Below are 18,731 nucleotides of genomic sequence, written 5' to 3'. Positions count from 1 at the left end.
TCATAACTAAACTTTAAGCAACCCTAAATGGTTATGGGCTAAAAATAATTAATACGGATTATAAGGGAGTGATTCGTCGTAAAGCAACGATTTGTGCACGGCACCGTCATCTACTATAACTAAATTAAATTAATCAATTTTATCTCAAACATTGCCAACAATTTCACTTATCACAAGTAAATCAACGTCTTAATTTCATTTAAAATACCAAACTTTTTATAATATACATGTTAAGCTGGAGGATAGATGAATCGATGTGGGATTATTGATACAAACAGCCGCTAGATGCATAGTGAACAAAAATTAAAAAAAAAAAACTATCTAAAAATAAAGTATTATAGTAAACAGAGAGAATTTGAAGACGAAATGCATTGCGAATTGATATTTTCTGGAATTTTTTTTATTCAGTAAATCTAATGTGTATCAACCATAAACCCAAAATCTTCAGATAGTTATGTCTAATTATCTGCAACTATAGAAAAACATCGGTACACATATGCCGCCAGAGAATAAAATGATCCTTCAACAACTGCTCTCCACATCCTGTCATGGAATTCTGTCTCCACAACTTATTGTCAATTAGGTGTTCAAAGTGCCTGTTTGCAACCAACTGTTACTAAGCAGCTGGAAAGTCAAAGACCGCTTTATTAATACCTCACTGCAAACAGATAATCCGACATCTCTGATACGCAAGTTACAATTCAAAAATAGCAAATGAATCTTAGTGTTAATATGAATCATAAAGGACGTCAGTCACGCACGTCTTCACAGGTTAAATATGTCTATTGGTGATAATGTCACCTTGGTATGTGCAAAGCTGCAAACATACATGCATACCCACAACGACGAATTGGACAAATGCATTTCGTTCCATTGCGATAAGACCGACCGCCTGTTAAAAGTTCATTGATTTGCAATTGTAAGTGATTCGAGGGTTAAACGAAATAAAATCAATGGCATTAATTACCAAAAAAGTATCGCAAGTTTACTGCATTGAGATAATGAAATGGACCAAGACATTGATAAAGCGTGGTCCGTCCCTATATAAGCCGATATTTGGCTGAAGTCTAGCACAGTTGTCTACCGGTATTAATTGGTAGAGTACAGCGTATATATTTTCATTCAACTACTTGACGAGAGTATTTGGTAATCTGCGACATGAGGACGTTCGTAGTTCTATTAAGCTGCCTTGTTTGCTGCGTCACAGCAGGACACTACGGTTTGGCGCAGAAACTCTTACGTCTGGACAGTATACGCAGTGGACAGGGTGAGTCACTCACGGCGAAATCACTTTCGAAAGATTTGGTTAATTCTAATAAATTATCTATGCACCCAAATCAAGGTTATACATCTGTGGGCACGGATCAGCGTCAGCGACAAGAATTTCTGCTTGATGTACTACTTCAGGTACAGAAACCTTTGGTTAACAGTCAGCTCGTCCAACTTGGCCAGGAACTTGTTACGGATCCCAATATGTATTTGTTGGTGAGTTTCTAAAAAAAATGCCGATTTTCAGAATGCACACTCCGCAAGCATTAGGATAATAAATTTTTTGTTTTGCTTAGCCAAACGATGAGATTTTGCAGCAGTTCTTACAACAGGCCAAAAATCGGGAGGTCATCGGTCGCAATGGCGCCTACAATCCAGTAGATATCTCAAATATACGCCAATTAGTTGGACTTCAACGTTATTTTGTGCTCGCCCGTGACTTCAACGTTTTTCAAAGAAATGTTGTTTATGCGCGTCTTTATTTCAACGCAATTATGTTCGTGGATGCTTTGTCGCTAGCAATACGCGACCGTCCAGACACTCAGGAGCTTATTCTACCACCAATGAATGAGATATTACCACAGCTATATTATGACAATTATGTACTCAACTATGCGCAAAATGTTGATTATAGTAGTTTGATTTCACAAGAAGCACGTGCGAACGTAAAACCAAGTATATTCGACATCTTTGGCCTGCGCAGAATTGGTTCATTGTTTCAATTAGGCAAATACGGTCACTACAACCCATTGCAACAGAGATATGGCACACAGAAGTATACTTTCGGCCGGTTCGGAATTTCACCTGAAGGACGTCGTGTTAACAGTAAAGATAACGGTCGTGAATACGTTGTAGAAAGCAGTTATATACAAGAAAAAATTGCTGTTCCGGTGGAAGAAAGAGACGTTACTGATTTAACAAACGATGTCGGCCTGAATGTTGCGTGGAACAATATTGTTATTGATCAACTGGTGCAAGTCGTTACTGAAAGTATAGAGGGAGGTCAGCAAAATGCTGTTATCGGCAATGGTCAACAGAAATATCAAGAGATTCAAGACGAGCAAACTTATGGTTATGAGGGTTCTAATGGACTACCACAAGTTAATATAGGCAACCCACGTCTACTGTTTGTTGGACGTCGTCGTCGCGTTGATAACGGTAGATATTCAGCATATGTAAATCCTTTTTACGGCCAACAAAACCAATACGGTTATAACGACCAAGAAATTGCTCGTCAACAATATCAAAGAACGCAATATGGCTACACAGGTCCGGAATATTCTTACTATCATCAACAAAATCAAGCAGGTCAATATGATTACAAGGACAATGATTATTCCTATGGGCGTCAACAGAAACCAGGGGCTCAATATGGCTACAAAGACAACGAATACTATTACGCTCGTCAACAGAATCAGAGATCTCAATATGGTTACAAGGACAATGACTACTATGGTCGTCAACAGAATCAGGAATCTCAATATGGTTACAACTCATATGGTCAACAGAACCAGGGATCCCAGTATGGATACAAAGACAACGAAAACTTCTATGGTCGTCAACAAAATCAGGAATCTCAATATGGTTACAACTCATATGGTCAACAGAACCAGGGATCCCAGTATGGATACAAAGACAACGAAAACTCCTATGGTCGTCAACAAAATCAGGAATCTCAATATGGTTACAACTCATATGGTCAACAGAACCAGGGATCCCAGTATGGATACAAAGACAACGAAAACTTCTATGGTCGTCAACAAAATCAGGAATCTCAATATGGTTACAACTCATATGGTCAGCAGAACCAGGGATCCCAGTATGGATACAAAGACAACGAAAATTCCTATGGTCGTCAACAAAATCAGAAATCTCAATATGGTTACAACTCATATGATCAACAGAATCAAGGATCTCAGTATGGTTACAAAGACAACGAATACTCCTATGGTCGTCAACAAAATCAGGGATCTCAATATGTTTACAACTCATATGGGAAACAGAAACAAGGATCTCAATACGGTTCCTATTATGGTATACCATATGGTCCTCAGCAGTATCAGGGATCTCAATATGATTACGAAGATCAGCAATATTATTATGGTGGTCAACCCAATCAAGGATCAAAGTACAGTTACAATTATCCAATATATAGCTCGACTTATTACAATCCATACGGTAGCCAACAATATTATTATAAAAACTACGAACACCAATATGAACCAAGAATTCAACAACAAGACAAGTATCAAGGTCAACAACAGCAGCAGACCTATCATGCGCTGCCCTATGGACCACAAAGAGTTGTTAACGCCAATATTGGGGATGACGTTGTCGTGATTGATCGTGTAGTTCGTGATACACGCAATAGTGGGCAAGGTGGTACACGTTATCGCAGCGATGAAGGTAAACGGGTTAGTTATCGCAATACCGAACAATATCACGAGCTGGAAGGATTCCGTGAGGGCATCGCACGTAGTATTGACGTCACCCAGCAGTTAAGTTATTCTCGACGCGGAGAAATACTTTTACAAAGTATACAAGAATTGGCTGCCAGGTTAAATATTCAGCGCATTGTGGATACCCTTGAAGGAAGAGTTTACCAACAAAAAGATATTCAGATCGTGCAGCAGGAAGTAGATCAAATAATTCAACAAATCCGTACACTAGTTGAACAAGTACGTGAAGAAGCTGGTATTAGCGAAGGAAGCGAACGGACGCTGTATATCGTCGCAGATGTTATTGGCGGCAGGATTGTACTCGAACAGCAGCAACAACTATCGATCGATGTGAAGCGTACTTTACTAGAATTGCAACAGCAAATACAGCGCATTGTTGGAAATCAAGTTGGACAAGTGAATGAGGTGACTCCGCTTGTTTTATTATTCGGCTCTTTACGCAGTCCAGTAACTCAACAAACCATATTATCATTGGCCCAACTAATCGATGGTTACCGCCAGAATTCGCAACCATACACCAATAGCCAATTGAGCGGTAATGGTGACATTAAAGTTCAAAATATTCAAATCGATCCTTTGGTCACCTATACTGAGGTTGTAGACGTGGATCTTGTCAATATGATCGATCAGCAGCTTTTGCAGTCGAACGCCAACAATCTGCAACAACTTGGCCAAAAGGTGGTAGCTCGCCAACAGCGTTTAAATTATCAACCATTCTCCATTTCTTTGGATATTGAATCTCAATATCAACAAGAAGTTGCCATACGTATTTTGCTCGCACCTCAAATCGATTACAATGGACGTCGCGTATCTTTGGCACAAAATCGGAATAACTTCATTCTCATCGATGCTTACGTACAACAATTGCAGACAGGTATTAACAATATCGAACGCAATTCACGCGAGTTCAATGGTTACAGCAACGAGGTCTCCACTATTAGCCAAATCTACCGTCAGATAATGACTGGACAAAAACAACAGCTACAAACCGGTATTATTCGCCAGCTTCCAAGAAATCTTTTATTACCACGTGGCTCTGTCAATGGAGGATTGCCTGTACAAATAATGGTTGTAGTGACCCCACTAAACCAGAAAGCTGAACTCTTATTTGTTGAGGGTGTATATGCACAGCAAATCAGTGGTTTGGGAATTGCTGCTATCGGTGTAGACCAATTGCCCCTGAATTACCCACTGGATAGGCAAATTGTTGATGAAAAGCGTTTGGATGTACCCAACATTCTGCTGACCGAAACTGTTATTCAATATGATAGTCGCCGCAGCGCTTGAGATGCTCATCGCTAGCTGCATTAGACGAAGTTGGAATACTCATATGAACACGATTTTACTCTAATTACACTCACACTTTGAATTTTATATTGTAAAAAACAATTCCATTTCGTTAAAACAGATATGTAAAATATTTTATATTCGATAAATAAAACTTTTAAAGACCGGAAGAAACACAATTGTGTTTATATGAGCATTATTGGAAAATTTAGGAACCTGCAATAGTATATTATTACAATTATTCATGCACAAAAATTGAAAATGTAAAAGTTTCCTATTGAAATATAATTGTATTATTAAGAGCTAAATTCGAGTAGAACCGAGCATTTTATACTATTGTGTTTAATTTATAACTTGACTGTTCAGTAAAGAAATTAGATGAAATTTAACATTATATATATTCAATTAAGCATACATTTGGATGAAATTGGTCTAGTGGTTGCTGAAAAAGAGTGTTTCGCCTAAAATTAGTAGGTGCCAAGCCAATGATTCTATACATACAAGGTGCGTTCTAAAGTAAACAGTAACAAAGTAAACTCTAGTGTTCCAGTAAAAATTTCATGACATTTTATCTATTGGTCGCGTTTTAAGTGTCAGTATGTTTTTGTCATCGGTGCGAAAATGAGCTTCGAACAAAAAGCCAACATTAAATTTTGTTTTAAAATTGGTACAACTTTTACCGAAACGTTTCAATTAATGAAACAAGTTTATGGCGATGATTGCCTATCCCGTAGCAGAGTGCACGAGTGGTTTCAACGTTTTCAAAGTGGACGTGAGGACATAAATGAGAAATGAGCCGAAACCCAAAAAATCGCGCCTGGAGAATTCAAAAGTGAAGACAATGCTGATTTGTTTTAATGATTCCAAGGGTATTGTCCACAAAGAATTTGTTCCACCCGGCCAAAACGTTATGCAATCCCCGTATTCACCTGATATGACGCCGTGCTACTTCTACCTTTTCGGAAAAATGCATTTGCTGATGAAAGGAAAGCGTTATGCAGACGTGGAGGCCATTCAAAAGGCTTGCACCGGCATACCGGCGGCCATACCGGGCAACGAGCTAAAACACTCGGTACGGTCCAAAAAAAAGCTGTATTAAAGCAGAAGGAGACTATTTTGAATAAAATTAATTTATTTTGCCGATAAAACCATTTGTTCTGTTCTTTTTTTAAAAGTCCTGTTTACTTTGGAACGCACCTTGTATATCCTTATACCGTCTAATATGCAGCCCCTCCGTACCATCTTTATAGTAAACTTGGCGTGGTTATTTTTCGATTTCACCCATTTTCACACTCTATGATGCAGTCATAGAGCAAGTTTTCTTGATATAGCTTTTGGAAGGCCCAGACCCACTTTTACGAAGTTTTTAAACCATACATCCCCCTCAATAAAAACAATAATAAGTTAAATTTCGAAGGTTAATTTGTCGCTTAGCTATGGCACTATCACCAATTTAAAGAAAATATCACAACGGGGTTTTTTTTGCCGACAAAAATGAACAATGTTAACTTCAATAGTACTCAGAACTCAACTCTCACGGGTTTACTGTATCGATTTTGAGCTCACAAATCATGAAACTATCAATGGTTTTGTATGATTTGTTCCCGTTTATTTTTAAATCCTTATTTCCATTTTACATTACAAAAATCATAAAACATGAAACATAAAAAAAATTGTAATAATATATAATATAAGATATATGTATAATGTCTGTTTGTTTTGAAAAATAAGGATACGTTTAAGTAAACAGCCTTTTATGAGCTTTTCTTTTACAATTTTCCAGTTGACAATATTTTTTTTAAGGCCCAGCAGTAATCTGCCATCATATGACGATCCCATCAATCTTGATATCTTACCGCTCTCTCTGTGACACACTCTTAAACACTTGGAAGCTTAGCATTTGCTAAGCTATACAGTGCAACGAGAAAAAATTATTTTTTTGTAGAGCTGCGTTATTATAAATTGACTGATTAATATTTTGAGCAATAAAGTGAATTAAACTTGTCAGTTTTTAGTGGAAAATTAATACCATGAAGCGGTAGATCAAAACATATTATCAATTACATTTAAATCGCACGTTTCCTTTTCGTTTCATTGTTTTACATTTTTATTAGATCATCCACGATGGTTACAAATGAATCAGTTGAAATAATTTTTTGGCAAATCGATCGGAAATTATAGTATTATTACTTATTTTTTAGTCTGATTGATAGAAAATTACCGGAGGTATTTGATTAATATTCGTTAGAATTTACTGCAATTGCTTCGAATAGCATTACATACTTTTAGGCAAATGTAGTAGAGGAGTTGAAAATATGTTGGGAACAGTTTCGTGAATAACAAAAATACCGCTACTGTAGTACTCCGACATTGTATACATTTCATAAACACACATTATCGAAGGGATCGTAAAAATTCTTATCTCTGAATTGAAATTTTAAGGTCAAATGTAAAGATATCAAAATCTATTCATAAACAATCAGACAATGTGGGCGAATAGCTTAGCTGATAATAATAATTTTATTTTATTTAGAATTCATTATATATATGTGTGTATACAAAAAATCATACAAAAATTTTATTGACTTTAAATATTATTTTCTAAAAGTGAGATGGTTAGATCCTTGTCCATTGATGTACCATAATACCTCTACGTATTAGTTATTTTATTACAATTTCAGTAATATAATATTAATATTATACTTGACGAATTCAAATATGTATGTAATATACTCGTATATATTTGGTGTAGGTGTCGGAACGTGGACCTTTAGCTGACGACAAAAGAAAGAAAATTGCATAATTTTGGAATTCACGTGGTGTGGGCTTCTTATTGTGTTAGAAGATAAGAACGATCAACGAACAGCATTTATAATCGCCAATGTCTTTTTACATTCGCCATGTTGTCGGTGGAAGTATGAAAATATTTACAAAAAATCTGCTAGAATTTGTTAACGCTTTAAAAGTGAAACTTGACGGAAAGATAAATGTAGAAAGTTATATTAAATATTCAATATGTATTACCCATTGATTTAGTATAAAATATCTCAGATTAAATGTTTTAATCAACACATCTTAAAGTGAAGTTAACTTGTTTAAATCCTCAACATTTCAACTCAGTAGCACCAGTGATATGAAGATCTCCATCCTTAACCTGCCTGACATACATCCAGAAATTCCTGCTTGACATACTTCAACATGTGCAAGAATCAAACGTAAACGATGAGGAACTCCTACAGGTGTCTAAGTTGCAACGTGAACAGTTAGTCGACAATCAGACTCTTTACATTGGGGTATTTGCATATAATTTTTTATTCTTAAACACTTTGTTTTTTGTTTTTTTTTTACTTCTAGGGCATCGGCGATGAGATGGCTCGTGTTATAGAACTAAGTCGTAATCAACAATTGTTGGCTAAGGATGAAATGTATATCATCGCCGATGTCGAGGATATTCGTCAAATAATTGGGCTTTATTGCGTGTTTGTACGTTCACGTGATTGATATACCCTACAACGGAATCTAATATATGTCCGAGATCACGTTAATGGCAAAGAAATTAATCGGAATCAATTGAGTGATACGAGCTGTGGATGCCATGGCGTGAAATGCGTATAGAAATACAAGGGCGTAAAGTTGGTGGTCTAAACACTCCAACGCATATTATTAAGTACGATGATGATCGCATTGTCTTACCGGTAACGTTGCCATCCTTTGTTTTGCTGAAGGAGAATGAAGTTCGATTATTAACAAATGACGTTGACTTCCAATTATTCCTGCACTCTTTAATCAAGGATTGAAGTGCAGACGAATCAGTACTTCAAAATGAACAAATTGTGAGACTGGACACGTGTTGCTTTAGGAAGAAACGTAGGGTCAATGTTGGAGGGTGAAATTCGGCATAAAGAAGAGCAAACACAAGGTCACAGAAGAAAAAACGTTAACTTCGGTTGTACCGAAGCTATAATACCCTTCACAAGAACTTGATTCCGACCGTTCAATTAATATGGCAGCTATATGCCATAGTCATCCGACCTATACAATTGCTTCGGAGATAGGATTATTGCCTTAAATAATATTCCATACCGAAATTCGTGAAGATACCTTGTCAAATGAAAAAGTTTTACATACAAGCACTTGATTCCGATCGTTCAGTTTGTATGGCAGCTATATGCTATAGTGATCCGATATCGACCGTTCCGACAAATGAGCTGCTTCTTAGTGAGAAAAGGATATTTGCAAAATTTCAGATCGATAGCTTAAAAACTGAAGGACTAGTTTGTATATATATACAGACAGACGGGTCTCAGACGTTTCCTTCTGGGTGTTACAAACTTCATGGCAAACTTAATATACCCTGTTCAGGGTATAAAAATGAGACATATTGTAGACCTTTCTTATTCATGTTGGTCGTCATTCTTGGTTCGGATTGAATCATAACATTCTGATCAACGCTGATCTTTCTTACCGTTCCATTAATAATGAAAGTGTAACGAACGTGCGGCGAGTTGAGATTGGCAACGATGATTCGTCAAACCTTCGTTGGAGACAATGTACTTCTGTTAATGATGACAAAGTGTATTATCGAAATCCGTTTAATAAATATTTTAAGGGGAACTCTCAAGTAGACTGGAACAAAAACCGAGTTGGTGTTCCACTGCCAAGAGCCACAGCTGATGACGAACTTTTATTTCACGTTAATCATAAGCGTCAACATGCTGCTGTCATCAACAAGATGTATTTCAGAGGTAAACAGGCTCACAAAGCGGTTGATTTGAACGGTCGTAGGGATCAAACCGTAGTTGGTCAAGTTAACAAACATGACACAGCGAACACCGTGGATTAGTCCAGCGCATCGATTTAGGTGTGGGTATGGCAATTGACTGGAACGGACAAATGGCATCGTCAAAAGAAAAACAATGTTGTTGCCAACCCGGTTGTTGACAGTTCTTCACAGCTAAGCATTGTCCACACTAATGCCGATATACAAAGAAATAATCAGGTTCAAGACTTGCCTGATGTTGATATCACCAATAATCGAGTAGATTGAACCAATGGGAAACAGAAAGCCAGAAACTGGAATCTGTTGAAAGGTGGAATCGGATGAAAGTCGTAATGCCGACATACATAGAGAAGTTTGGGAAAATACGTACTCAAAAACAGGCCTTAGTTGGTTGAACACCAACCTTAGTAACAAACAAGATGCTAGCAGTAAAGGCAGAATCGTAGAAGACCCAACAATTTTGACCACTGTTGCACGCGGTATGGGGAATATCGGTATTCACGTAGGACAGGAAGTCAATGAACAAAAAGGATGAAACTCACTTGCGCAACTGAGAAATAATATCAATCGATTGAATTGGTTGAACAAGGATCCTATTGATATCACCTCCGAACACGACTTTAATATACACGATATTGAAGGTGAAGGATTTGGTAGCCCGGTTGTTTTCAACCGTGAACGTTATGGTGAACAAAAACGGAGTTGCTTTTGCACAACCATCAACAATTAATGGCACGTATCAATTTGGAACATATTTTACTGAGTATTCAAAATATACTTCAAATAGAGGATAACACAATTCCTGTCGATCGCTTTACCCTTAGCTCTTCGCTTAAACAGGATGCGTCTAAACTCTCGTCGAAGCAGAATACTTCGTAACCGTATTAGTGAAGTTAAAATTCGTTTGCATGCGATAATTGAAAAAGAAATTCTTCGCGAAGTTGAAAATCTACATAGAAACGATATTCGCAATGCAGGTGGTATTGATTAATTGATTGGTGACATCATATTAGGCAAGCGATCGGTCGATCAGGGTGTAAATCATTTGAATATATTGTCGGAAATAATACTTCAAACTGAAGACATTCACGGCGGCTTTCAAAAACTAAATCAAATAAGTATGGATATTGTTCAAAGCGCCGATTTATAACGTCAGCAACAATTAGGTGGCTACAGTAGAGAAGAACTTCAAATGGATGGTGTTAGCATCAATGATGTTAGTGTTAGAGTTACGGATATATGTGGACACCAACGATGTAGATCTCAGTTATGCCGTAGCTTCAAAAAACCAATTCACAGCCATTCGGAATGCAGGTCTTTCACAACGTATTGTTGTCGCTCGTCAACAACGTCTTAATCATCAAACATTCACCATTCATATTGATGTTACGAATACGAGCGAATCATAACAAATGTGTAGTTATCTGTACGCTCCTATGGAAGAAGATAGATACATACTAATGATCTGGGAATGCAATTAAACCGTCAACGCCAAAACTTAATTTCATTGAATACTTACATAGGTAGTGGACCTTCACAGCGGACACAATGTAATTACGCGTAAATCTCACGACATTACGTGTAGTCCACGTGATACGATCTCATTTACCAAAATCTACAAGAGTGTAATGCAAGCTCTTGAAGACCAAGTGGTATTACTTTGTATTACTATTTGTAAAACGAAACAATTTCCTTTATAAATTTTAAAATTGGTAGAAGGAAACACATTACATTCACTATGACGGAATATTTATATCTACTTATAACAGTTTGACAAATCTGGAAACATTTAATACTACAATCTTTTTCAAAGTGGTTATATATGGTTATCCATAACCATTTTCAGTTTTCGATAATAATAATCACTCCCTGCAATATTGCTTATTAAAAAAGTATTGACCAGAATAAGTTTCCTTTTAAACTTGGCTGTAAATTTTTCACAGAAATTCCAAAACAAGCCTATTAACAATTAGCTCTGTATAGTTACCAAAATTATCATTCAATCAATCGTTTTGTTTACAAATATTAAAATTCTTCTTCTAAATGGTAAAGGACAGTTTAAACTGATCAAAATATTGAGAAGAAACAGATAGAATTTAAAGTTATTATATACGGGGATAGTCTGGCGATAAGAATGTCCGAATAATGTTAGGTACCAATTTTGGGTGATGTTAGTCGCGTAGTTTCTGAAATATGTAATTTCACTTGAAAGCCCCTATGAGGCCCTTCTGTGTCATGTGATATAACTTTCGCTAATGTATTGTTTTCAATACCACTTCCATTAAACTAAATGGGGGCATAGACACGTCCACCTTTTAAAAATTTTCAAACCACAGATGCCTCCTCACTTGTGCAATTTGCTGTACAATATTACAGTTTTGTATCTTAATTTGCGACCTTTTATAGATATTTTGATTTCGGGCGTGACAGTGGTCCGATTCTGCCCATGTACAATACCAAACTTGTTATATGTATATACATATTTATATCACTCTAAATATATCTCAATTAATTTTAGGTGTTACAAACAACCGTTAGGTGAACAAAATTATTATACTCCGTAGCAACATGTTGTATAAACATATATTTTTCGAACTATACATACAAACATACTAGGTAAGTAAGTATAGTCGATGTTTGATGCTTATTAGCAGCATGATTAATTCTCTCAATACTAGTTATTACATCAAATCTAATTAATTTCTATACCAAAAAGTCCTTCAAACTTTTGAAAGACATACTTTCTCAAGACACACTAATACTAAAAGAGTGAGGAAGTTCATTCAAACGTCGTTTTCGATACATTTCGATGCGCAAACATGTACCTATATTAATATTATGAATGTAAATACCATATACATACATAAGTATTCATCTAGATAGTTCCCAACCCCAGCCTTCACTCTCTTAAAATGTAATTTTCTACAATGAATTTATAATGAAAATATAATCACCACATCCGTCTGCTGAACTTCGAAAGTCCATAAAATAATATGTACAAGTATGTACATAAATATATTAACGCTCATACACTGCTGTACAAAAATACCTATACAGAGCATTCTATGAGAACAGTAGGATATGTAAATACTTAGAAAAATGGAAATGTTAAAAAACTGCGATTTAGCTCTAAATATATTTTAGTCTCCCTTTAGCTCGATACATTTGGTCCAGCTATGATCAAACTATTCTAGCCGTCTAAAAATTCGTTTTCTTTATTCGACCAATTTGGCCGATGCGACTGCGTAGTTACGAGCCTTTACATACGCAAAGGAATACGTATGTGTTTACTTGTTTTGTGTTTCCAATAATACATAGTAATAGTGCACGTTAAGAAAGTTGGCATGCAGAGAGGGTGGTGAATATATAACACCTAGAAAATCCGATAGGTTGATCTTTCATCAAAAGTAATATATTATACTTCTCACATTGACTCAGAAATTGTAAGATGAGTTCCATCGTTTTAGAGCACAAAATCAGAATGAAACTATTTTATCCAGCTGGACGGAACTAGGAAGTAGGAAACTCAGCCCAAAATTTCTTTAAGTGTAATGAAAAAGCCAAGAATCTGAATAAACCATTACTAAACATTGTCGTGGTGAAATTATGATTTGAGTCTATACCATATATTTCCTACTGGTTTGGATAAGCTTATAAATATTCAATTCAAATGTCCTTCCAATAACAGCACTCCACAGAAATTTTAGTTTATTGGTATAGCTTTATCGACAAACGTAATTCTTATCGAAAACTTTTGAACACCAAAAAGAAGAAAAATTGCAGGCGAAACGGAAAAATGTTTACAGAAATGAGAACGCAGTAATACTTAATTTCCTTCGAAAAATTTAATCAAAACTGTCTAATATTTTTCCCATCAGTATATGTGTACGCCTTGGAAAGAGAGCTCCTAGAATGATTTTTGAATCTAATAAAGAGTAGTAGAAAGCACCAAAACCCATCAACATGGAAGTCCAATAATTTTTGAAATAATTTATTGAACGAAAAAGAAAAAGCGTTAGGCAAAATATTTACATTTAAAGTAGGTTATCTATATGTATATTTAATTATTTATTTTCTTTACGTTTAATATTCATATAGACATCAAAATCCAAATTGAAAATTTACAAATTAGGCTGATATTCTTAATTAAGAAGAAATGAATTACTCAAAAAGAAGTTATTAATTCTTAGAAATGTTTTCTGTTTCAGAGAAAGAATTTTACACTGCCAGTCTATACATAGAACAAATTAACTAAATGTGTGCGGATTCTGCACACTGTGCAAGGCAGACAAAACGCTTGAGGCTCTTCTGTGACAACATCATTTCACGCCATTCTTCTCATTGTGAACCTTAACAGTGAAATTGTTCTTATACTCGCGCATTGTAGGTAGATAGACGACCTGACATACATCCATACGTAGCTGGTGAATGGCATGTGGTGCATGTGCATCAGCCAAACAAAATTTTCATTATTTTCAAGAGATTGCTAAAATAATGAGTATTTGTGTACCGAGGAAAAACGAATTTTCACTTCATTACACTTAATTCGTAAGCGTTATTATTGCAATATTCTGACACATTAATTCTCTCAAGTTATCGGCCAACTTGTGCACATATTCTAGAATATATACATACATCGTATGTATATATCGTGTTTACGGTTGTGTTCATAATAATAGCAGCACTTCATCAAAATTGAAAATAAAGCGAATAACTTTAGTTCTGTGGGCTATACAACACAATAAACAATAGTCCAAGCGCCAGTAACAGAAATATATGAACAAGTTCCTCTCAGGTGATAATTAGTAAAATGCATCAGAAAATCGAACCATACAGCCTCGTGAACGTCAGCTGAGGCTCGGTGGGGGGGATGAGTGTGTGCAGCAAAAAATACATTCACTCATTTCCTCTCGGCTAAAAATGTATCAAATTATAGCAAACCTAATATCTCAACAAAAAAAAAAAATAGTCAGCTGGCTATAACATAGTGCATTGTACGTCAGCTGATGTCTCGATCATGGAAAAAAAATCTTCACTTTCAGTGATATCCTCTCAAATAAAAATTTACCTGATGATAGCTGATATGTAACTACTGGTATTGATAAGTATATATGTACGTTCCCTCGACTTACTGCTGCCAGCTGTCTATTTTTTTTGTTGAGATATTAGGTTAGCTATAATTTGATAAATTTTAAGCCGAGAGGAAATGAGCGAATGTATTTTTTTTTCTTCAATCGTGGGAGGCTGCACAGACTCATGCCCCCACTGTGCCGCAGCTGACGGTCATTAGGCTTTATGATACTATTGTCTGATGCGTATCGTTTAGAGTTGAAGAGAACCACTATGCCTTCGTCGCTCCACAAAATATTTCACCATTTCGTAATGTGCCAATTAACTTAAGCTCGGGCAAATTCCATTCTCTTAGCAATATGCTTTTTGGTGAGTAAAGGTACTTACCGGAAACTTCAGGCAGGTAAATCCGACTCTAACACTACTACTAACTGTCAATTCCACTTGGTGTGGTATTTCTCGAGACCGGATTGATGAACTATGCGAGCACTTTTCGCACGTCTAGGTTCACGAGTTTCGCATTTATTTTCCATTTCAACGCATTTGAGATCATTTTAGAATTGCATCCCATAATGCTTTTAATTTTCCGGTATGTTTTTCCATTTTCTGTTAGTTTTTTAATAACAGTTCGTCTTTTTTCTGTGCAGTGCTTAGATCGGCCCGTTTTACATTTTTTTTTTAATAAGCAAATTTATAGATATATTGTCTAAATATTCAAATACACTTAAAAAACTACTGTAATTAAAATTTTTGCGGGAAAAATAGGCATTTGGGAGATGCTGCTATTATTATGAACAGCTTAAAACGACAGTTGTATACATTTACTGCCCGCGAAAAACATTTAACCATACATTTTTGCTTACACATAATATACTGTTATTACGGCGTACAGCAACAGTAAAGAACAATATAAAGTGATCGCTTTTAAATTAAATTTAACAACTGTTATAAATAGGTTGGTTGGCATAAATCCTCCACTGCACCCTCCCTGAGGGTGCCGACTGGTAATAGATACCACAGTTTCACGACGTAAGCGGGGACGAGCTGGTAACAGACCGCCCCTGCCGTAGACATGAGGAATCTAGCTAAGGTCAGACTTCTTACCTGTGTGTTCGTTGTTCCTCAATAGCACAGCATACATATAAGGAGCCTTAGAATGGTCGGAGGTACTATAAGGGATTGGATCAAGGAGTCATGCGACCCGTGCCGAGGATCAACCTGGCTGCGGGCCCTTAAATAGCCCAGCCTCGAACGGAGCTTACGGATACCTGGCGCTCTCCGTAATATGATAACCTTACTTGCGTAGCGGGGGCTATGCGTAAGCGGACACACTTCCCCCCCCACTCATGGGACTATTATGAATTAAATCAAATCAAAAACAAAAACAAACATACAAGGGAGCCCGAATCTCCACCAAAAAATCCCGAGGGAGCTAGTTGCTCCCAAAAAAGAGCAGCGTGTGGAGCGAGCTTGGTCCCGAAGATAAGGCAACCACAAGTAAAGGGGCAGAAGCTAAAGCTGGGCAAGAAAGTAGTAGCGCCGGGGGCAGCCAGACCCAAACCCTGCAGCCAAAACACGGTTGAAAAGCAGGGGGAGCTGATGGAAGTGCGTCTGCCAGAGAGTGGCCTGCATTTAAAATTCAGGCCACGGCAAAGGCAACTACTGCGGTTAGTAGAGATGCAACCACCAACCAAAGAGGAGCTAACCAAGGAGTTCCAAGCATCGATTGACTGCGCGAGAGCAGTCATACCTAACTTTAGGCTGGAACCGCCAGTAAAGACAGCTGAAGAGACTAAGCCGTCAGCCAAGAGACCAAAAACAATAGGGGTGACGCTCGCAAAATCATTTCCAGAAGTGGCCCGGAACCGAATCGTCATTGGCGCTCTGAATGAGTGGGATCCCGAAGGAAGAATCCCCAGAGTCCAATGGAAATGCGTGCAGGCTACGCTGACAAATGTGGCGCTGGAATTGCTACTAAGCAATCCAGGTCCATCACCGTCATACACAGATGGCTGCTGATACGAGGACTAGATTAAAATGATTGCATGCGACGACGAGAGAACGGTCGCACTATAAAAAGCTGCTATAGCCAAGGTAGGGAAGGTATACCCGGCGCAAAACTGGTAGCAGTAGATGAAAAGGACATACCATTCAGACCAAGGACAAGGGTATGGATTCCGGCTACACCATCACAGCCGGACAAGATTTTGCTACTCATAAGAGAATGCACCCGAGTCTGCCCACGGAGGGGTAGAAGTTCGTCAAGGCATTTGATAATAGCATAGCAGAATCTGGCGTGGAGACCAAAAGGGCCACGATGCATTTTCTGTTGTTACTAACAAAAGAACCGTTGGTGAAAAGTGGCGGGGAGATAAATTACGGATTCACGAAAGTGAGGATAACACCCTACAAGTAGGTGAGAGATGTGCGAAGTAGATGAATATCCTATGGGGTCCTCGAGCGATGTGGAAAGTATAGACCTAGGTGAGTGTTCTTCCGGGTTTGAGCTGGCTGCCAGACTATTAAACTTGTATACTGAGAGACAGCTTTCTACAAATTAATTTTTATCACAGCGTAGGGCGTATTTGCGGACTGAGGTCACGGAGCTATAAGTTATTTATGGCTAATTGTGAAGGTAAAATCAGAGCCTGCATAATGGCAAAGCAAACCTTAACGTTTTTATATTACATCGTTACAGCAACAACGACACAGCAGCAGTAAGAAAAGGAAAACGGGCACAAGCAGTTACCGGCTGGTGTCGTGCTATATGCCCTACGAGCTGGTACCACCTCTGATGGTAAAAGAGGTGGTACGGGATAGCGAGACATCCAAGTGCATGACAATTAGTACTTCCTTATCGGATCACAGATATATTGAATATAAATATTAACTTCAGAAATTATAGGAAAACGAACTGGCAGATGTACATGCAAGAGCTGGCAAAATGTATCCCTATGATTCCGCCGTTTCAGCCCAATAGTAAGTAGAATCTCGAAATCCTCGTTGATCGATTCTCTATATCTTGCCGGCAAACATTAGAAGTGGCTTGTCCAATAACATGAAGAAGAGGTAGAATAGGGCCCCCTGGTGGTCTCCCCAACTTAATAAGTTACAGAAAGAATGCAGAAAGCAGTTCAATTTAGCTAAGCAATCCCAAGGCGAGTCAGACTGGTATTATTATTACAACCTCCTTAGGTCATACAAAAAGGAAGTTAGGAGAGCAAAAATAAATTCTTGGAAATCTTTTTGTAATGATATCGAGAACACAGCGGAAGCGTCTCGACTTAGGAAAATAATGGCACAATCAGTGCATAGTATCGGTTATTTTTAGCAACCAGACCTCTGTTGGACTACTAATACTAATGGATACCCACTTCCCAGGTAGCTCTAAAAACCATACTGTAGAATATACTCAAGACAGTAGAGCAGAAATAGACTCCACTCTTATAAACATAGTGTCAGGAAGCAACATACGCTGGGCAATAAAGAGCTTCAAGTCGCCGGGACCAGGCGGTCTTTTCCCGGCTCAATTACAGCAGGCGCAGAATTACATAATGGATGTGCTAGTTACCATTCTTAAGGGGGCGCTGCAATTAAATTATATCCCTTTGGAGGGAAGACTTCAGACCAATTAGCCTCTCCTCATTCCTCCAAAAACGTTGGAAAGTCTAAAGAACTGCATATAAAAAACAAACTAAAACCAGGAAAGTTGGCACCTCAAGGAGGCGTCTTATCCCCACTTTTCTGGATCCCTACAATGAATAAGTTGCTGTTTGATCTAGGAAATAACGATGTGGCAGTTTCCGTTACAGGTAAATTCCCGAATACTCTCGAAATACGCGGTGAGGCGTATGGAAAATATACCA

At 37.5% G+C, this 18,731-nt stretch overlaps 1 protein-coding gene and 1 pseudogene across 1 annotated transcript; both read left to right on the top strand.

The window, feature by feature from the left end:
* Positions 1–1,058: 1,058 nt before the first annotated feature.
* On the top strand, positions 1,059–5,194 carry LOC106620809 (fat-body protein 1). The gene is made up of 3 exons (XM_070111066.1): positions 1,059–1,267; positions 1,343–1,485; positions 1,566–5,194. The coding sequence occupies exons 1-3, from the start codon at positions 1,159–1,161 to the stop codon at positions 5,013–5,015; spliced, it is 3,702 nt and encodes a 1,233-aa protein (XP_069967167.1). The 5' UTR covers positions 1,059–1,158; the 3' UTR covers positions 5,016–5,194.
* A 788-nt stretch (positions 5,195–5,982) lies between these two features.
* Positions 5,983–17,755, top strand: LOC106620803 (fat-body protein 1-like; annotated as a pseudogene).
* The last annotated feature ends 976 nt before the right edge of the window (positions 17,756–18,731 follow it).

The sequence above is a fragment of the Bactrocera oleae genome, chromosome 6 (genome assembly GCF_042242935.1).
Source record: "Bactrocera oleae isolate idBacOlea1 chromosome 6, idBacOlea1, whole genome shotgun sequence".
Lineage (NCBI taxonomy): Eukaryota > Metazoa > Arthropoda > Insecta > Diptera > Tephritidae > Bactrocera > Bactrocera oleae.
This window is presented reverse-complemented; position numbering and strand designations above follow the sequence as displayed.

Bases quoted from the DNA above. Each gene is read 5' to 3' on its own strand.
- LOC106620809 (XM_070111066.1), top strand. From the start codon at position 1,159: ATGAGGACGTTCGTAGTTCTATTAAGCTGCCTTGTTTGCTGCGTCACA. The intron at 1,268-1,342 runs GTGAGTCACTCA...ACCCAAATCAAG, and splicing joins CAGTATACGCAGTGGACAGG to GTTATACATCTGTGGGCACG. The intron at 1,486-1,565 runs GTGAGTTTCTAA...TGTTTTGCTTAG, and splicing joins ATCCCAATATGTATTTGTTG to CCAAACGATGAGATTTTGCA.